The 22,054-nt window shown below is 38.8% G+C and overlaps 1 protein-coding gene and 1 non-coding gene across 2 annotated transcripts; both read left to right on the top strand.

Annotated features, from left to right (window-relative positions):
* Positions 1 to 1,421: 1,421 nt before the first annotated feature.
* On the top strand, positions 1,422 to 1,525 carry LOC130932291 (small nucleolar RNA R71). Its single transcript, XR_009067448.1, has one exon. It is a non-coding gene; the product is annotated as a small nucleolar RNA R71 (small nucleolar RNA).
* A 14,141-nt stretch (positions 1,526 to 15,666) lies between these two features.
* LOC130981019 (uncharacterized) lies at positions 15,667 to 16,056 on the top strand. Its single transcript, XM_057904658.1, has one exon. It carries the CDS (start codon positions 15,667 to 15,669, stop codon positions 16,054 to 16,056), a length of 390 nt encoding a protein of 129 aa, XP_057760641.1.
* The last annotated feature ends 5,998 nt before the right edge of the window (positions 16,057 to 22,054 follow it).

Genomic DNA, 22,054 nt, shown 5'->3' with positions numbered 1-22,054 from the left:
TATGATAGTCCATACTTTGCCCAAGATTTGATGGCCCAAACCGGCGTTCAAAGTCACCTCAAGAAATCCCAGCGTTAAACGCTGGAACTGGCACCCAAATGGGAGTTAAACGCCCAAACTGGCACCAAAGCTGGCGTTTAACTCCAAGAAGAGTCTCTACACGAAAAATGCTTCATTGCTCAGCCCAAGCACACACCAAGTGGGCCCGGAAGTGGATTTTTATGTCATTTACTCATTTCTGTACACCTTAGGTTACTAGTTCTTATAAGTAGGACCTTTTACTATTGTATTACAGGACTTTTGGTAGCTATCTTCGTTTTGTATGCTATCTTAGATCATTGGGAGGCTGGCCATTCGGCCATGCCTAGACCTTATGCTTATGTATTTTCAACGGTGGAGGTTCTACACACCATAGACTAAGGTGTGGAGCTCTGCTGTACCTCGAGTATTAATGCAATTACTATTGTTCTTCCATTCAATTCCGCTTGTTCTTTGTCCAAGATATCACTCGTTCTTCAACTTGATGAAGGTGATGATTGACACTCATCACCATTCTCACCCATGAACAAAGTGACTGACAACCACTCTTGTTCTACAAGCATCTGAGGCTTAGTGAATATCTCTTGGATTCCTGATTGCACGATGCATGGTTGATCGCCTGACAACCGAGTGCTCGCCTGACAAACGAGCCAACCATTCCGTGAGATCAGAGTCTTCGTGGTATAGGCGAGAACTGATGGCAGCATTCAAGAGAATCCGGAAGGTCTAACCTTGTCTGTGGTATTCTGAGTAGGATTCAATGACTGAATGACTGTGACGTGCTTCAAACTCCTGAGGGCGGGGCGTTAGTGACAGACGTAAAAGAATCACTGGATTCTATTCCGGCCTGATTGAGAACCGACAGATGAATTCCGCTATGCTGTGACCAGAGCATATGCAATCGTTTTCAATGAGAGGATGGGAGGTAGCCACTGACAATGGTGAAACCCTACACAAGCTTGCCATGGAAAGGAGTAAGAAGGATTGGATGAAGGCAGTAGGAAAGCAGAGAGACGGAAGGGAAGGCATCTTCATGCGCTTATCTGAAGTTCCTACCAATGAATTACATAAGTATCACTATCTTTATCTTTTATGTTATTTTCGTTCATCATCATATACATTTGAGTTTACCTGACTAAGATTTACAAGATGACCATAGCTTGCTTCAATACTAACAATCTCCGTGGGATCGACCCTTACTCACGTAAGGTATTACTTGGACGACCCAGTGCACTTGCTGGTTAGTTGTGCGAAGTTGTGTAATGCCATGGTATTGAGCTACCACGTTTGTGGAGCCATTACCGGGGATTATGAGAGTTGTGAAAAAGTATTGTTCACAATTTCGCGCACCAAATATACATATGATGCCCCCTTCTGGAAACATGTCAGAAGGACACCTTTTAGTTAATTGCTTGTATCTTTCCCAAGCTTCATAGAAGGATCCACCTTCCTTCTGTCTGAAGGTTTGGACATCCACTCTGAGCTTACTCATCTTTTGAGGTGGAAAGAATTTGGTCAAGAAAGCATTGACCAGCTTGTCCCAAGAGTTCAGGCTTTCTCTAGGTTGTGAGTCCAACTATGTCCAAGCTCTGTCTCTTACAGCAAAGGGGAAAAGCATAAGTCTGTAGACCTCGGGATCAACCCCATTGGTCTTAACAGTACCACAGATCTGTAAGAATTCAGATAAGAACTGATGAGGATCTTCTGATGGAAGTCCATGAAACTTGCAGTTCTACTGTATTAGAGAAACTAATTGAGACTTAAGCTCAAAGTTGTTTGCTCCAATGGCAGGAATTGAGATACTTCTTCCATAGAAGTTGGATGTTGGTGCAGCATAGTCACCAATCATCTTCCTTGCATTCTTGTTATTATTTTCGGCAGCCATGTCTTCTTCTTTTTTGAAAATTTCTGTCAGGTCCTCTCCAGAGAGTTGTGCTCTAGCTTCTCTTAGCTTCCTCTTCAGAGTCCTTTCAAGTTCAGGATCGGCTTCAACAAGAATATCCTTATCCTTGTTCCTGCTCATGTGAAAAAGAAGAGAACAGAAAAGAAGAGGAATCCTCTATGTCACAGTATAGAGATTCCTTTATGTGAGTAGAAGAAGAGAAGAAGAGAAGAATGAGGTAGAGAAAAAATAAAGAGAATTCAAACACAGAGATGGAGAGAGGGTTCAAATTTTAAGAAGGAGAGAAGTGTTAGTAAATAAATAAATAAATAGAAAGACATGAGAGAGAAAAGAAATTCGAAAATAAGTAGAAAAGAAAAGAAAAATATTTTTTTTTATTTTAATTATTGGTTAGTATTCGAAAATATTAGAAGAAATAAAATAGAATTAGAGTTTAAAACAATTAGTTATTTAAAAAGAATTTTGAAAAAGTGGTTAGTGGTTTTCAAAAATTAGAGAGAGAAAAGTAGTTAGGTGGTATTGAAAAAGATAAGAAATAGTAAATTTTTAAAATCAAACAAAAAAAATCAAGTAGTTAATTGAAAAAGATTTGAAAATCAATTTTGAAATGATAGGAAGTTAGAAAAGATTTTGAAATTGAGATTTGAGAAAGATGTGATTTGAAAAGATTTAAAAAAAATATTTGATTTTTAAATTTGAAATTGATGACTTGACTAACAAGAAACTAACATATATGATTCTAGAATGTAAAGATTAAACCTTTCTTAACAAGAAAGTAACAAACTTAAAATTTTTTGAATCATATCCTTAATTGTTAGCAAGGTTTTCTAAAATAAAAATAAGAAAAAGATTTTGAAAATTAATTTTTAAAAATTTCGAAAAACATGAAATAAAAATGGAAAAGATTTGATTTTTGAAAAAGTTTTGAAAAGATAGGATTTTTAAATTGAAAATTTGACTAGACTCATAAGAAACAACTAAATTTTAAAATTTTTGACTGAGTCAATCCAACATTTTGAAATTTATGAGAGAAATAAGGGAAAGATATTTTTTTATTTTTGAATTTTTAATGAGGAGAGAGAAAAACACAAAAATGACTAAAAACATGAAAATTTTGGATCAAAACCAATGATGCATGTAAGAACACTTTGAATGTCAAAATGAACACCAAGAACACTTTGAAGATCATGATGAACATCAAGAACATATTTTTGAAAAAATTTTACGAAAAGAAATACATGCAGGACGCCAAACTTAGAAATTTTTAAACCTTTGACTCTAAAAAATAGAAAATACATATGAAAAACAAGAAAAGACACAAAACAAGAAAATCACAAGATTAAACAAAGAAAATCATCAAGAACAACTTGAAGATCAAGAAGAACATAATGCATGAATTTTCAAAAAATGCAAGAAAAATAAAACATGCAATTGACACCAAACTTAAAATTTGACACTAGACTCAAACAAGAAACACAAAATATTTTTGATTTTATGATTTTATTAATTTTTTTATTAATTTTCAAAAATTATTTTGAAAAAGAAAATAAGAAACTCAAAATTTTTAATAAGAATTCCAGGAATCATGCAATGTTAGTCTAAAGCTTCAGTCTAAAGAGATTAGACATAGCTAGCCAAGCTTCAGTAGGATATTACATATAACAGCCAAATTGATGGGAATCAACTAGCTTCTGTGATGATAAAAGCATCATCTGAAACTCTAGAATTCATTCTTAAAAATTCTGAAGAACAAAATAAATAATAAAAAAGAAAATTACCTAATCTGAGCAACAAGATGAACCGTTAGTTGTCCAAACTCGAACAATCTCCGGCAACGGCACCAAAAACTTGGTGCACGAAATTGTGATACACAACTCTGATACAACTAACCAGCAAGTGCACTGGGTCATCCAAGTGATACCTTACATGAGTAAGGGTCGATCCCACAGAAATTGTCGGCTTGAAGCAAGCTATGGTCATCCTGTAAATCTCAGTCAGACGGATTCAAATGGTTATGAGGTTTTGATAATTAAAAGAGAAATAAAACATAAAATAGGATAGAAATACTTATGCAATTCATTGGTGGGAATTTCAGATAAGTGTATGGAAATGCTTTGTGCCCTCTAAGCCGCTGCTTTCCTATTGTCCTTATCCAATCATGCATACTCCCTTCCATGGCAAGCTGTATGTTGGTGGATCACCGTTGTCAACTGCTACCATCCGTCCTCTCAGTGAAAACATGTCCGCTACGGTTTCCCATATGGTTAAATAGCTGTCGGTTCTCGATTATGTCGGAATAAGATTCATCGATCCTTTTGCACACTGTTACTGCACCCGACAGTCACGAGTTTGAAGCGCGTCACAGTCATTCCATCCCAGATCCTACTCGGAATACCACATACAAGGTTTAGACTTTCCAAATCTTAAGAATGTTGCCAATTGATTCTAGCTTATACCACAAAGACTCTGATTTTATGGAATGGAAGACTCTGTTGTCAGGAGAGACAACCATGCGTCGCGAACCTGGAGGCCAAGAGATATACACTCAAGCTCTTGCAGATAGAACGGAGGTGGTTGTCAGGCACGTGTTCATAAGGGAGGATGATGATCAGTGTCATGATCATCACATCCATCAGGTTGAAGTACGAGTGAATATCTTAGAACAAGAATAAGCATGAATTGAATAGAAAAAACAATAGTACTTTGCATTAATTCATGAGGAACAGCAGAGCTCCACACCTTAATCTATAAGGTGTAGAAACACCACCGTTGAAAATACATAAGTGATGAAGGTCCAGGCATGGCTGAATGGCCAGCCTCTAAAACGTGATCAAGAGATCAAAAGTGATCCAAAGATGGTCTAAAAAATGATCTAAAGATATTAATACAATAGTAAAAGGTGCTATTTATACTAAACTAGCAAACTAGGTTTACAGAAAATGAGTAACTGAGTGTAGATAGTGCAGAAATCCACCTCCGGGGCCCATTTGGTGTGTGTTTAGGCTGAGCATTGAAGCTTCCACATGCATAGGCTCTTCTTGGAGTTTAAACGCCAGTTTTGGTGCCAGTTTCGGCGTTTAACTCCAGATTTGGTGCCAGTTCTGGCGTTTTACACTAGAAAAGGGTCTCTGATAGGCGTTTGGACGCCAGTTTAGGCAATCGAATCTCGGGCAAAGTATAGACTATTATACATTGATGGAAAGCCGAAGATGTCTACTTTCCAACGCAATAGAGAGCTCGCCAACTAGGTCTCTGTAGCTTTAGAAAATCCACTTTGAGTGCAGGGAGGTTAGAATCCAACAGCATCTTCAGTCCTTTCGCAGCCTCTGAATCGGATTTTTTCTCCGGTCCCTCAATTTCAGCCAGAAAATACCTGAAATCGCAGAAAAACACACAAACTCATAGTAAAGTCCATAAATGTTATTTTTGCATAAAAACTAATAAAAATATACAAAAAATAACTAAAACATACTAAAAGCTATGTAAAAACAATGCCAAAAAGCGTATAAATTATCCACTCATCAAAGACCCTGGGCGTGCCACTTGGGATTGATGGCGTGGCACGCCAGGGACATCAACACAAAGGGGCGTGCCACTTGAGAGCTGAGCGTGGCACGCCAAGCCTGAATTGAAGCTGCGCATGACACGCCACTGATGCGCCAGTCACACGCAAGCCACTGAAGGTCACGTTTATTGAGTTTTCTTTATCCCTCCTATTGTAATTTTCTTTTCTTTTTGTATTTTCTTAATTCTAGTAGTATGAGTAGTATAAATAACCATTGGAAGTACTAAAAAAGGGGTTGTGGTGTGTTAGAGTTATTATTGGGTAGCTTTTGTTGAAAGCATAGGTAGATCTACTTTTCATCTTCTTCCATCTCTTGTACTTTTCTTTGAGCTATGAGTAGCTAACTTCCCTCTCATTGAAAGAGGGAGTGATGACAAGTCATCTTAGCCTAGTTTCACTAGTCTTTTTCTTTTGTTTTCACTTGAATTATGCACTTTCTTGAGGTCTAAGCAAGCCAATTTGGGTAGATTTTCATGCTTCCTTTGATTTAATCAACCATAGATGAATTAATGCAATTTCATGAGGTTTTATGCTATAATTGTTGCATATTATGATAGATTGAATATCTCATGATCTTGAGCATAGCTTTGATGTGTTTGGTTGATTAATGATAGGTGAAGAAAGCTTGGAGAAAGGTTGAAGCAAGAAGGAATGGCTAGGAGCAAAGAGAGGGCAATGGAATAAGTGAAAATGAACCAGGAAGCAAAAAGCTGGACCAAAAGTTAGCCTCAAACTTTTGCACAAACTTTTGGGTGAAAAGTTAGCCCCAACGTTAGCCCCTAACTTTTGGGCTAACGTTGGCACATAAGAATTTCTCCCTGGGGCACCAAAAGTTTGCGCCAACGTTAGCCTCCAACTTTTGGGCTAACGTTGGCGCATGAAAAGAACACCCTGGCACCAAAAGTTTGCGCCAACGTTAGCCTCCAACTTTTGGGCTAACGTTGGCACATGAAGAATACACCCTGGGAGCAAAAGTTTGCGCCAACGTTAGCCTCTAACTTTTGGGCTAACGTTGGCGCATGAAAATCAAAGAGGGAGGAGCAAAAGTTTGCGCCAACGTTAGCCTCTAACTTTTGGGCTAACATTGGCGCCATAAGTATACAAGAGGAGGCCAACGTTGGAGCAAAAGTTAGACCCCTAACTTTTGCCCCAACGTGGATAGCAGCAAAGCATGTCTACTGATATGAAAAGTTAGAGTAAAAGTTAGCCTCAAACTTTTACTCAAACTTTTACTCAAACTTTTGCAAAACTCCAACCCGGTTCAATTGGTTCACTTTGATTCCTCTCCAAACTCAAAGAGCAATCAACCAAGGCCTCTCTCAACCCAATTCCACCAAGAGTAAAGGCCCAATTCAAAGCTTGAAGATCATTTGAAGAAAGTGTATAAATAGGATAGAATTCAAGTTATTCGGGGAGCTTCCCGTTTTTAGTTTTCATAGAGCTTTCTTTTCGGTTGGCATTGGGAGCTCACTTTTACATTCTAGCATTGTTGTTTTAATTCAAGAGAATTGGGGAGGAGAATTGATCTCTCTTCTTCCTTATTCTTGCCAAGCACTCTTTACTTTCCTTGCTTCGGATCTTAGGGAGAGAATTGAAGAAATTCTGTTTCAATCTCACCTTGGGATCTTGTTTAATTTTCTGCTTAATTGAATTTCAGTTTCGGTTACTTGCTTCTTCATCTAATTTCTTTGCAATTTACAATTTCCTTGTAATTGTTCTTGTTGGATCTAGGAAGGCATTGAGATCTAGACTTGGTTTTCTAGTCTCTTGGGTCCTGAGATCCGGATTTCCCATTTACCACTCCCTGTTTAATGTTTCCATGCTCATTTACTTTTCTGTTTAAGATCCGGTTTAATCCAAGCCATTCTCTAATTCTCTGCTTGTTGCAATTTTACTTTTCCTTGTCTAATTTCTTCAAATCCAACTCCCAATTCCCTTTACAATTCACGCCATTTACATTTCTTGCATTTTAAGATTTTGCAATTTACATTTCTTGCGTTCTAAGTTTCTGCCATTTAATTTCTTGTTCTTTAAGATTCAGCACTTTAACTGCTGTTCTCTTTATTTTCATGCCAATTACCCATTCCCTTTACTTTCTATGCAATTTAAATTCTGCAAATCACAAATCACTCAACCAAATCTTGATTCGCTTGACTAAATCAACCACTAAACTAAAATTGCTCAATCCTTCAATCCCTGTGGGATCGACGTCACTCCCGTGAGTTATTATTACTTGAAACGACCCGGTGCACTTGCCGGTGAGTTTTGTGTCGGATCTTTTTCCGCACATCAAGTTTTTGGCGCCGTTGCCGGGGATTGATTAGATTGACAATGATTAAGTGAAGTGGTGGTCCAGATCAAGCACTATTTCTTTATTTTTGACTAATCTACTAACTGTTTGAAGATTTGCCTCTATTAACACGCTAACTATTTGAGGTTTTTAAATACACTCTATTCTCAAAAATACCACTGTATATTCCTTGTGATTGATTTATATGTCACAGGAAAGAAGAGCAGCCAGAGGGAAGGATATCATTGAAGAAGGAGTTTCTGAGAAAGAAGAACACCACGACATGAAACCGCAACTTATCACATTAATCAAGAAAAATTGTTCCTATAGTGGAAACCCATTGGAAGATCCTGAACATCATATATCCATTTTTCTAAGGACTTGTGGTGCTGTCAACCCCGATGGTGTAAATCATGACACCTGTAAGCTCTTGTTATTTCCCTTCTCACTAAGGGATGAAGCTGCACAATGGTTCGAAACCGTTCCCTAGGGAAGTATTACTAGTTGGGACGATTTGGTTACCAAATTTCTGGCCAAATTCTCCTCATTCCAACAGGCCATCAAGTTGAAAGAGGGAGAACATCCATTCACACAAAGAGAAGAAGAACCACTCTTCATGGCATGGGAAAGATACAAGAAAGCAACTGACAAAGTGGGTATTCGAGCTTTCTATGAAGGATTAACCCCAGAAATAAGAAAAGCAGTGGACTACTTCTCAGATGGCCTACTCAAAGCAACATCAATTGCCCAAAGAACTGCAAATTTCAAGGACAAAGAAGTCAACAATCAACAATCGTTTGAAAAACAAGAAAATGCAATTTTAGAAAAGGAATTAATGAATCTTGAAGGAGTGAAGGCAATCATGAATCAAAACAAGCATCTGCACGATCAAACTCAACAACAATTGGAGTCAATATCTAGACAAATTGATTTTCTGCATTCGGCTACAGTGAAGGCACAATTTCCACCATGGAAGCCACATTCTTATCTAAGAATGAGGGCATCTCAACATCAGGAACAAAGGGACTTCAACTACAACAACCCCAATTTCCCAACCCTGCAAAAACACCACCATACCAACAACAATCAATACATACCACCACACTACCCACCCTTCCAACCCCCAACTCCCAACAATCAACCAATCTCACAAGACTCTCAGAGGATCACTAATCTGAACATCATAGTAGAGAGAATGATGAAACATCAAGAGATGATAAGCAAGAACCATGAGGCCTCATTCGGGAGAATTGAGAGGCAAATGGAACAATTAGCTAAGAACTTCACAGAAGTGAGTGAGAAGAAGGCTAAAGGAAAAGAATCACTCATCCAGGATGAACATCCTAAGGCAAAGTCTCACTTAGAAGGACAAGGGGACAAGGAGAAGGAAGCACAGAATCTGAGTTGAACAAGCACAGAGGATGTCAAGCTAGTGACAATAAAAGAGCGCTTGTTGGGAGGCAACCCAACCAGAGGTAACCATCTTTTCATATCCAATTCAATAAAACTGTTAATTAGTTTTATCTAGATTGCAAGAAGCTAAGTTTGGTGTTGCACACTAAAACAATCTAAGGGGGAATGAAGAATTCTAAGTTTGGTGTTCCACCAAAATCCCATTATGACACACATTCTCACCTTATGCATAATATGGGCTTCAAGCATAATGGATGAATTAGTTAACTTTTTTGCTGTTTTCTAGTTTTCAGCCTTATTACTTTTGAGAAAGAAAAAAAGAATTTCACACATGGTTAATGAAAACCTTTGGCAAGGTACTAAGTTTGGTGTTCCCACACCAAAGTAAGTTCAAAAAGCCCATAAATAAATCATGCAGACTAACCACTGTTTCTAAGTGCTTGGGGAACAAGCAACTTCCAATATCACTGCAGAATATCATACAAACTTTTGGAGATTTTTAGCATCATCAACCAAAAAGGTGAAAGATGAACATGAAAGTCAGCATTGATGATGATGAGAAGAAGGAAAGCAAGTGAACTCCAACAGGTTGTATTGTTAAGTGATTATTGTACATCAAATATTGCTGTAATTGAAAGTTGGATTGTATCCTTATTTGTCCTGCCTGTCTGCATAGTATAGTTTTCTTTATATACCCCTGCCTACTTGCATAGCATAGTCTTTCTTTATAATTCCATAAGCAAGATGCTTGATTATTCACAACATTCTTATCTTCAAAACTTGTTTGCACTCAATTTTCAAGAATGCATCACTTGAAAGTTCATTGAAACGAAGGATTGAGGAATTAAACAATTTTGAGGTAAGCAAAAGATTAGGATAAGTGGTGGTTCTAGTTGTATGATTATGTATTGAGGTTGCATGCTTGTGAAAACTTGCATGGGAGCTCATAGGCAGGATATGAAGTTCAAAGTAGTATTGTGGAGATTCTCAAAAATCAATTGATCTGAGAAGCAGCAAACGAAACAAAAAGAAAAGTAAAGAGAATACAAAAACAAAAAGAACATGGCCCAAGGCTCTGAGCATCAATTACTAGGCAGAAAAAGAAAGAAAGAAACAAAAACTAAAAGAGTTGTTATTCTAGTAAATGCTTGTGGTTGAAGTGTGTCAAGGAAAGAGGCTTGAGCAAGTAAATCCTTAAGGGTGCTTTAACACCTAATACCTTAAAACCAACTGGTTTAGGAGTATTGATTGAAAACTTATTTAAAAGGCCGCCTTGAGACATGACACTTAGAGTCGAGGCCAAAGCACAGAAACTATAAGCTGCTTCAAGGTGATTATATATAAAGAGATCTCTATGATACCATTCGGATGAAAATCCTAAGACCTCCGACTCCCAATATGTAAGGACTAGTGAGCACTGAAACCCTTGCATGAGCATATAATTTAGAGTTCACCCCACTGTTACTTAATCACTTCACTCACTGTACTTTACAAATGTTCTTCAATCCATCTTAGTTGAAAGAACCTCTGAGCATAGTTCATTTCTTGCTTGGGGACAAGCAAGCTTTAAGTTTGGTATTGTGATGACAAGTCATCTTAGCCTAGTTTCACTAGTCTTTTTCTTTTGTTTTCACTTGAATTATGCACTTTCTTGAGGTCTAAGCAAGCCAATTTGGGTAGATTTTCATGCTTCCTTTTATTTAATCAACCATAGATGAATTAATGCAATTTCATGATGTTTTATGCTATAATTGTTGCATATTATGATAGATTGAATATCTCATGATCTTGAACATAGCTTTGATGTGTTTGGTTGATTAATGATAGGTGAAGAAAGCTTGGAGAAAGGTTGAAGCAAGAAGGAATGGCTAGGAGCAAAGAGAGGGCAATGGAATAAGTGAAAATGAACCAGGAAGCAAAAAGCTGGACCAAAAGTTAGCCTCAAACTTTTGCACAAACTTTTGGGTGAAAAGTTAGCCCCAACGTTAGCCCCTAACTTTTGGGCTAACGTTGGCACATAAGAATTTCTCCCTGGGGCACCAAAAGTTTGCGCCAACGTTAGCCTCCAACTTTTGGGCTAACGTTGGCGCATGAAAAGAACACCCTGGCACCAAAAGTTTGCGCCAACGTTAGCCTCCAACTTTTGGGCTAACGTTGGCACATGAAGAATACACCCTGGGAGCAAAAGTTTGCGCCAACGTTAGCCTCTAACTTTTGGGCTAACGTTGGCGCATGAAAATCAAAGAGGGAGGAGCAAAAGTTTGCGCCAACGTTAGCCTCTAACTTTTGGGCTAACGTTGGCGCCATAAGTATACAAGAGGAGGCCAACGTTGGAGCAAAAGTTAGACCCCTAACTTTTGCCCCAACGTGGATAGCAGCAAAGCATGTCTACTTATATGAAAAGTTAGAGTAAAAGTTAGCCTCAAACTTTTACTCAAACTTTTACTCAAACTTTTGCAAAACTCCAACCCGGTTCAATTGGTTCACTTTGATTCCTCTCCAAACTCCAAGAGCAATCAACCAAGGCCTCTCTCAACCCAATTCTACCAAGAGCAAAGGCCCAATTCAAAGCTTGAAGATCATTTGAAGAAAGTGTATAAATAGGATAGAATTCAAGTTATTCGGGGAGCTTCCCTTTTTTAGTTTTCATAGAGCTTTCTTTTCGGTTGGCATTGGGAGCTCACTTTTACATTCTAGCATTGTTGTTTTAATTCAAGAGAATTGGGGAGGAGAATTGATCTCTCTTCTTCCTTATTCTTGCCAAGCACTCTTTACTTTCCTTGCTTCGGATCTTAGGGAGAGAATTGAAGAAATTCTGTTTCAATCTCACCTTAGGATCTTGTTTAATTTTCTGCTTAATTGAATTTCAGTTTCAGTTACTTGCTTCTTCATCTAATTTCTTTGCAATTTACAATTTCCTTGCAATTGTTCTTGTTGGATCTAGGAAGGCATTGAGATCTAGACTTGGTTTTCTAGTTTCTTGGGTCCTGAGATCCGGATTTCCCATTTACCACTCCCTGTTTAATGTTTCCATGCTCATTTACTTTTCTGTTTAAGATCCGGTTTGATCCAAGCCATTCTCTAATTCTCTGCTTGTTGCAATTTTACTTTTCCTTGTCTAATTTCTGCAAATCCAACTCCCAATTCCCTTTACAATTCACGCCATTTACATTTCTTGCATTTTAAGATTTTGCAATTTACATTTCTTGCGTTCTAAGTTTCTGCCATTTAATTTCTTGTTCTTTAAGATTCAGCACTTTAACTGCTGTTCTCTTTATTTTCATGCCAATTACCCATTCCCTTTACTTTCTATGCAATTTAAATTCTGCAAATCACAAATCACTCAACCAAATCTTGATTCGCTTGACTAAATCAACCACTAAACTAAAATTGCTCAATCCTTCAATCCCTGTGGAATCGACCTCACTCCCGTGAGTTATTATTACTTGAAACGACCCGGTGCACTTGCCGGTGAGTTTTGTGTCGGATCGTTTTCCACACATCAGGGAGCTCTGTTGTACTTGATGGATTAATGATAGTGAATTTTTTCTTCTCTTCATCTTCTCTTTGATTTGCTAGAAGGAATTTCATTTTAATGCTAGTGTTCAATCATCTTAGGAAAGAGGTTGAATGCAAAATGGGTCTCATGGGAACCTTGGAAAAGGAAACATGAAACCATGCTTGAAATCCCTTCTCACACTTGAGTAGAATCTGGGTTTTGGTGATTGGATATGGTGACATATAATCCACCCTCTACCTGGACCTATGATGATGTGTGGTATAATCAGGGACCAAGCATATCTCTCTTCATGAGCAATTAGACCAAGGAATTGGCTGATAATCAAGATTTGAGAGATTGAGTCACCAAGGAATTGGGGCTCAATCAATCATGATTGCCAAGAGGTCAATGAGTTGCATGATTAAAGATGAGATAAGCTAGATTTGATCCAAAAAGGAACAATATCTCCCAATCTCAGTGAATTTCCCTATTCTTATCTTCCAAATTCTTTATAGCTTTGTTTACAATTCTGTTAATCCCTATTCCTAATTACAATTCGGTCATTTATATTTCTGCACTTTACATTCTTGCTATTTTCTTTTATGCAATTTATTTCGTCTCTTTACCTTTGAGCCATTTACTTTACTGCTCATTTACCATTCTGCAATCATACTCTATTCTGCTTAGGTTGACTAATTCAACAATTGATTAACATTGCTCAATTTTACCAATCTCTGTGGATACGATCCCACTCCACTGTGGGTTATTACTTGACAATAATTTTGGTGAGCTTGCCAAAGAACGGATTCATAATAAAAAATTTTGTGGGGTGTGAATTCCGGTCATCAAGTTTTATGGCGCCGTTGTCAGAGAATGATTTGAATTTGACAACTACTAAATTGATTGGAGAGCTAAATTAAGCATTTTAATTACCTTGTTATTTCCTTTCTAGTTTCTTTTCTTTTTTTTTTAGTTTTACGCTGGTCATTTTTGTTATTCATTGTTCAATTTTTTTAGTTTCCTTACTGCCATATTAACTGTTTAATCAATTGCATCAACCAAACTAACCACTAACTTTAACAAGAATTTTCACTTCACTTATTCTCTGCTGGCCGTTTGCAGAATGTATGACAGGTAGAAGGGGAGAAACTTCATCCTCCTTCGATAGTGAACCTGAGAGGACCTTCCTTAGATTAAGGAGGGAAGCAAGAGGCAAAGGCATAGTTGGAGAGGAAGTAGTGGAGGAAGATCTATGAACTAATATGGAGGAAAAGGCACATAACCATGTTGGGGAGGAAGCTGGCAATCATATTGGGCAAGAGAGGAGAGTCTTAGGCTCCTACATCAACCCAAATCCAGGAAACTGTGGCAGTGGCATTCTGAAGCCAACAATTCATGCTAACAACTTTGAGTTGAAACCTCAACTCATCACACTTGTCCAGAATAATTATTCATATGGAGGGGGTGCCCAGGAGGACTCAAACCAACATCTCACTACATTCTTGAGGATATGCGACACTGTAAAGTCCAATGGTGTACACCCTGACACCTACAAGCTACTTTTGTTCCCTTTCTCACTCAGAGACAAGGCAGCAAAGTGGTTGGAAGAATTTCCCAATGAGAGCTTGACCACTTGAGAGGAGGTTGTAAACAAGTTCCTAGCAAGATTTTACCCACCACAGAGAGTCAATAGGTTGAGAATTGAGGTGCAAACTTTCAGGCAGCAAGATGGTGAAACACTTTATGAGGCCTGGGAGAGGTTCAAAGACTTGACGAGGAAATTCCCTATGGATATGTTCAACGAATGGGTTCAACTACACATCTTCTATGAGGGGCTATCATATGAAGCAAAGAAGGCTGTGGACCACTCCTTAGGGGGTTCACTCAACAAGAAGAAAACTATTAAAGATGCCATAGATGTTATTGAGACTGTAGCTGAAAATGAGTACTTCTACACTTCAGAAAGAGTTCAAAAGAGAGGGGTGCAGGAAATCAACTATACGGATGCCTTGTTGGCACAAAACAAAGCAATTGCAGCACAATTAGCAGCCTTAACAAAGAAGCTAGAGGTAAACTAAGTCTCAACTGTCCAAGCTCAAGCACCACCATAAGAAGAAGATGCACCAGAAGCTGAATGTGAATGGGAGCAGGCAAACTATGTGAACAATCCCTCTAGACCACCATATGACCCAAACTCTAAGACCTACAACCCAGGTTGGAAGAACCACCCAAATTTTGGATGGGGAAACCAACGAGACCACAAACCATACCACTCTAACCATCACAACAACCATAACTCTAACTACCAATCAAGCAACAACAGACCTTATCACAACTCACAAAACACATCATATCACCCTACACACAAACACATAACAACCACCACCAAGATGCATCAACCCCCACCATGCAACCATGTGAAACCAGCAGCAGTTTTTTAAAATTGAAGGCAGCCATAGCTCAATTATTAACACAATTGACAGGACTATCTCCACTATTATAGAAAGACAGCTGCAGGCTGATAGAAAGATAGATGCTAACCATGAAGAGTTCAAGTCCAACATAAAGAATCAAGGGGCAGCAATTTCAAAATTGGAAACACAAGTAGGGAGTTTGTCTAAGCAAATACCTATGCCCACACATACCTTTCCAAGTGACACCATGACTAACCCAAGGGGGGAGTGCAAGGCCATAACACTCAGGAGTGGAAAAGTTGTGGAAGAAACACCCCCAAGTCAAAGCCACCAGAAGGAAGAATGTGCAAAGGAACCTGAAATCAAGAAGGAAGAAAAAACCTCTACGCCATCCTCACCAAAGTAAGTCCTAAAGCCTTATGGCCATAAGCACCCTACCTACAAAGACTGAGGAAGGATAGGAAAGACAGCCAGTTCTCTAGATTCCTAGAAATCTTCAAGAAGCTCCAGATCAACATATCCTTTGCTGAGGTATTAGAGAAAATGCCGCTCTATGATAAGTTCTTAAAGGAACTCATGACGCAGAAGAGAAACTGGGGTGAGAAAGAAATAGTGGTACTCACTGAAGAGTGCAGTGCTATAATACAAAAGAAGCTCCCCCAGAAATTGAAAGACCCTGGGAGTTTCCAAATCCCCTATGTCATTGGGGATATGAACATTGAGAAGGCACTATACGATCTCGGAGCCAGCATAAACCTCATGTCTTTGGCTATAATGAAAAGAATGAGGATAGAAGAGGCCAAACCAACAAGAATGGCCCTTCAATTGGCTGACAGAACCTTTAAATTTTCTCATGGTGTGGTGGAAGATCTATTGGTGAAAGTGGGGGAGTTCATCTTCCCAGCTGATTTCGTTGTGCTTGACATAGAGTAAGAAGCCAACACGTCCATCATCCTAGGAAGGCCATTCCTAGCTACTGCTGGAGCCACAATTGATGTTCAAAAAGGAGAGTTAATCTTGAGGTTACACGAAGAGAAGATGGTCTTCAATGTCTTCAAGGCAATGAGCTACTCCAAAGAATTCATTGGTGAATGCATGATAGTGGACACACCTGAGACCCTAGTTCAAGGAGTCCTAGAGGAAGAATAATGTGAAAAAATCCAAGAGCCAGATCAACAAGTCCCATGTGGTGAGCCACCACTAGAGACTATGAAAGAACAAATCATGCTCGACAAGACAAAAAAATTGGAAGTAGAGGCACCAAAGCTGGAGCTAAAAGCTCTGCCTCCAAACTTGAAGTATGCCTACTTGGGTGACAACAACACATACCCAATGATCATCAATTCAAGTTTGAATAAACAATAAGAAGATGAGCTAATCCAGGTGTTGAAGCAACACAAGGATGCCATAGGATGGACACTTGCTGATCTAAAAAGAAATTAGTCCTTCAATGTGCATGCATAAAATCCTACTTGAGGAAGGTGCAAAGCCCTTAAGGCAACAGCAGAGAAGGCTAAATCCAATAATGATTGAAGTAGTCCAAAAGGAGGTGTTGAAACTATGGCAAGCAGGGGGTGATTTACCCTATCTCAGACAGCCTTTGGGTGAGCCCTGTCCAAGTAGTTCCTAAGAAGGGAGGGATCACTGTTGTGCCCAATGAGAAGAATGAGTTAATACCAACAAGAACAGTGACTGGAGGGCGCATATGCATTGATTATAGAAAGCTCAACGAAGCCACCAGGAAGGATCATTTCCCCTTACCCTTCATGGACTAAATGCTAGAAAGACTTGCAGGACATGAGTACTACTGCTTCTTGGACGGTTATTTTGGCTACAATCAGATTGTAGTCGACCCCAAAAACCAAGAGAAGACTTCCTTTACTTGTCTTTATGGTGTTTTTGCTTATAGGAGAATGCCCTTTGGATTGTGCAATGCACTTGCAACATTCCAAAAGTGCATTCTCTCCATATTTTTCGGACATGATTGAAAGGTTCATAGAAGTGTTCATGGATGATTTTTCTGTGTTTGGTGATTCATATTCTAAGTGCCTACACCACCTTGCTCTAGTGCTGAAGAGATGTCAAGAAACCAACCTGGTTTTAAACTGGAAAAAGTGCCATTACATAAAGTCTCCAAAAAGGGCATTGAGGTAGATGATAGGCAAAATTGTGACTCATACTTTTCACAACTCGAACAACTCCTAGCAATGGCTCCAAAAACTTGGTGCACAATACTATGGTTCACACACATTCTTCACAACTTCGCACAACTAACCAGCAAGTACAATGGGTCATCCAAGTAATAAACCTTACATGAGTAAGGGTCGATCCCACGGAGATTGTTGGTATGAAGCAAGCTATGGTCATCTTGTAAATCTCAGTAAGGCGGTTTTTAATGGTTATAATGGTTTTCGAATATAAAGATAAATAAAGCATAAAATAGAGATAGAAGTACTTATGTAATTCATTGGTGGGAATTTCAGATAAGCGCATGGAGATACTGTGTTCCTTCTGAATCTCTGCTTTCCTACTGCTTTCATCCAATCATTCTTACTCATTTCCATGACAAGCTGTATGTTGGGGGATCACCATTGTCAATGGCTACCATCTGTCCTCTCAGTGAAAATGGTCCAGGTGTGCTATCACCGCACGGCTAATCATCTATCGGTTCTCGATCATGCAGGAATAGGATTTACTATCCTTTTGTGTTGACACCACGCCCTACAGTCGCGAGTTTGAAGCTCGTCACAGTCATTCAATCCCTGAATCCTACTCGGAATACCACAGACAAGGTTTAGGATTTCTGGATTCTCAAGAATGCTGCCAATGGATTCTAGCTTATACCACGAAGATTCTGATTAAGGAATCCAAGAGATATTCATTCAAGCTTATTTGCATGTAGAACGAAAATGGTTATCAGGCACACATTCATAAGTGAGAATGATGATGAGCGTCACATAATCATCACATTCATCAGGTTCTTGGGTGCGAATGGATATCTTAGAATAAGAATAAGTATGAATTGAATAGAAGAACAATAGTAATTGCATTAATACTCAAGGAACAGCAGAGCTCCACATCCTTAATCTATGGTGTGTAGAAACTCCACCATTGAAAATACATAAGAACAAGGTCTAGGCATGGCCGAGAGGCCAGCCTCCAAAACTTGATCAAAGGATCAGCAGATAATCCAAAGATGATCTAAGGATATTCCAAAGATGAAAATACAATAGTAAAAAGTCCTATTTATACTAGACTAGTTACTAGGGTTTACAGAAATAAGTCTTAGTGCAGAAATCCGCTTCCGGGGCCCACTTTGGTGTGTGCTTGGGCTGAGCTTGAACTTTACACGTGCAAAAGCTTCTCTTGGGGTTAAACGCCAAGATGTAACGTGTTTTTGGCGTTTAACTCTGGTTTGTGACGTGTTTCTGGCGTTTTACTCCAGAATGCAGCATGGAGCTGGCGTTGAATGCCAGTTTGCGTCCTCTAAACTCGAATAAAGTATAAACTATTATATATTGCTGAAAAGCCCTGGATGTCTACTTTCCAACACAATTTAGAGCGAGCCATTTGGAGTTCTGTAGCTCCAGAAAATTCATTTTGAGTGCAGGGAGGTCAGAACCCAACAGTATCTGTAGTCCTTTTTCATTCTCCTATCAGATTTTTGCTCAGGTCCCTCAATTTCAGCCAGAAAATATCTAAAATCATAGAAAAACACACAAACTCATAGTAAAGTCCAGAAATGTGAATTTTGCATAAAAACTAATAAAAACATCCCTAAAAGTAGCTAGATCCTACTAAAAACTACTTAAAAACAATGCCAAAAAGCGTATAAATTATCCGCTCATCAGGAACAACTCAACACTTCTCTAGAAAGATTGAGTCTTGACATGAACCAATTAAGGGTGGAACACCAAGAACACTTTAGGTAGTTTTTAGTAGGATCTAGCTACTTTTAGGGATGTTTTCATTAGTTTTTATGCAAAATTCACATATCTGGACTTTACTATGAGTTTGTGTATTTTTCTGTGATTTCAGGTATTTTTTGGCTGAAATTGAGGGACCTGAGCAAAAATCTGATTCAGGTTGAAAAAGGACTGCTGATGTTGTTGGATTCTGACCTCCCTGCACTCGAGATGGATTTTCTGGAGCTGCAAAACTCCAAATGGCACGCTCTTAATGGCTTTGGATAGTAGACATCTAGAGCTTTCCAGTAATATATAATGGTTTATACTTTGTTCGAGCTTAGACAACGCAAACTGGCGTTCAACGCCAGTTCCATGCTGCATTCAAGAGTAAAACACCAGAAACACGTCACAAACCAAAGTTAAACGCCAAAAACACGTTACAACTTGGCGTTTAACCCCAAGAGAAGCCTCTGCACGTGTAAAGCTCAAGCTCAGCCCAATCACACACCAAAGTGGGCCCCGGAAGTGGATTTCAGTACTTAGACTTATTTTTGTAAACCCTAGTAGCTAGTCTAGTATAAATAGGACTTTTTACTATTGTATTTTGCATCTGGGATTTTACATCTTTGATCACATTTGGGGGCTGGCCATTCGGCCATGCCTGAACCTTGATCACTTATGTATTTTCAACGGTGGAGTTTCTACACACCATAGATTAAGGTGTGGAGTGATGAGCGGATAATTTATACGCTTTTTGGCATTGTTTTTAGTATGATCTAGTTAGTTTTTAGTATATTTTTATTAGTTTTTAGTTAAAATTCACTTTTCTGGACTTTACTATGAGTTTGTGTGTTTTTCTGTGATTTCAGGTATTTTCTGGCTGAAATTGAGGGTCCTGAGCAAAAATCTGATTCAGAGACTGAAAAGGACTGCAGATGCTGTTGGATTCTGACCTCCCTGCACTCGAAGTGGATTTTCTGGAGCTACAGAAGCCCAATTGGCGCGCTCTCAACGGCATTGGAAAGTAGACATCCTGGGATTTCCAGAAATGTATAATAGTCCATACTTTGCCCGAGATTTGATGGCCCAACCTGGCGTGGCAAATCAGCCTCAGAATTTCCAGCGTTTAACGCTGGAACTGACATAAAACTTGGAGTTAAACGCCCAAACTGGCATGAAAGCTGGCGTTTAACTCCAGAAAAGGTCTCTACACATGAAAGCTTCAATGCTCAGCCCAAGCACACATCAAGTGGGCCCGGAAGTGGATTTTTCTGTCATTTACTCATTTCTGTAAACCTTAGGTTACTAGTTCACTATTAATAGGATCTTTTGACATTGTATCTGCACCTCATGACACTTTACACGTTTCTTTGTGTACTTCTTACAGAATGAGTCTCTAAACCCCATGGTTGGGGGTGAGGAGCTCTGCTGTGTCTTGATGGATTAATGCAATTACTACTGTTTCTTATTCAATCATGCTTGCTTCCATTCTAAGATATCACTTGCTCTTAACCCGGATGAATGTGATGACCAGTGACACTCATCATATTCTCAACTATGAACGTGTGCCTGACAACCACCTCCGTTCTACTTTAGATTGAGTAGATATCTCTTGGATTCTTTAATCAGAATCTTCGTGGTATAAGCTAGAACTGATGGCGGCATTCAAGAGAATCCGGAAGGTCTAAACCTTGTCTGTGGTATTCTGAGTAGGATTCAATGATTGAATGACTGTGACGAGCTTCAAACTCCTGAAGGCGGGGCGTTAGTGACAGACGCAAAAGAATCACTGGATTCTATTCCGGCCTGATTGAGAACCGACAGATGTATAGCCGTGCCGTGACAGGGTGCGTTGAACATTTCCACTGAGAGGATGGGAGGTAGCCATTGACAACGGTGAAACCCTACATACAGCTTGCCATGGAAGGAGCCTTGCGTGTTTGATGAAGAAGACAGTAGGAAAGCAGAGATTCAGAAGATGGAGCATCTCCAAAACCTCAACCTATTCTCCATTACTGCATAACAAGTACTTATTTCATGTTCTTTTGCTTTTCACCATCAATCCTGATAATTTCTGATATCCTGACTAAGATTTACAAGATAACCATAGCTTGCTTCAAGCCGACAATCTCCGTGAGATCGACCCTTACTCACGTAAGGTATTACTTGGACGACCCAGTGCACTTGCTGGTTAGTTGTGCGGAGTTGCAAAAGTGTGATTGCAATTTCGTGCACCAAGTTTTTGGCGCCGTTGCCGGGGATTGTTCGAGTTTGGACAACTGACGGCTTATCTTGTTTCTTAGATTAGGACTGTTTTGTTTTTATTGGTTTAGAGTCTTTTAGTTGAGTCTAGTTTCATATTTTAAGTTTGGTGTCAATTGCATGCTTTTGCTTTTCTTTTAATTTTCGATTTTGCATGTCCTTAGTCCCTTTTTGATCCGTAAAAGTTCTAAGTTTGGTGTCCTCTTTGTGTTTTTCTCTAAAAAATTTCCGAAAATTAGTGTTTGATTTTCTAAAAATTTTAAGTTTGGTGTCATTTTGTTGTTTTTCTCTTTCCTCTTTTCAAAGATCAAATCTTTTTCATAAAAATTTTTCAATCATATCTTTCTAATTGCTAATCTCAAAATCTTTTTAATTAACTACTTGATTCAGTTTTCAATTTGCTTTGATCTTATTTTCTTTCAATTTTCGAATTTTTTTTATTTTATTTTATTTTCCTTTTGTTTTTATTTTATTTTTCGGTTAATTCAAAAAAAAAAAAACAAAATTTATCTATTGGCAATCCATATCATTTTCCTTTATCCATTATGGACCTAAGTGAGATTGATCAGTCCAGAAGGACTCTGGGGTCATATGCTAACCCCATTACAGCTGCATATGGGAGTAGCATCTGCACGCCTCCCATCAAAGCAAGCAGCTTTGAGCTAAATCCTCAACTCATTATCATAGTGCAGCAAAATTGCCAGTATTCCGGTCTTCCTCAGGAAGAGCCTAACGAGTTTCTGGCACAGTTCTTACAAATT

This window comes from Arachis stenosperma, chromosome 5, assembly GCF_014773155.1.
Source record: "Arachis stenosperma cultivar V10309 chromosome 5, arast.V10309.gnm1.PFL2, whole genome shotgun sequence".
Taxonomy (NCBI): domain Eukaryota; kingdom Viridiplantae; phylum Streptophyta; class Magnoliopsida; order Fabales; family Fabaceae; genus Arachis; species Arachis stenosperma.
Note: the sequence above shows the minus strand (reverse complement) of the source record. Positions and strands in the feature narration are given on the sequence as shown.

Excerpts from the sequence above, each read along its gene's own strand:
- LOC130981019 (XM_057904658.1), top strand. The coding sequence starts at position 15,667 with ATGCCGCTCTATGATAAGTTCTTAAAGGAACTCATGACGCAGAAGAGA.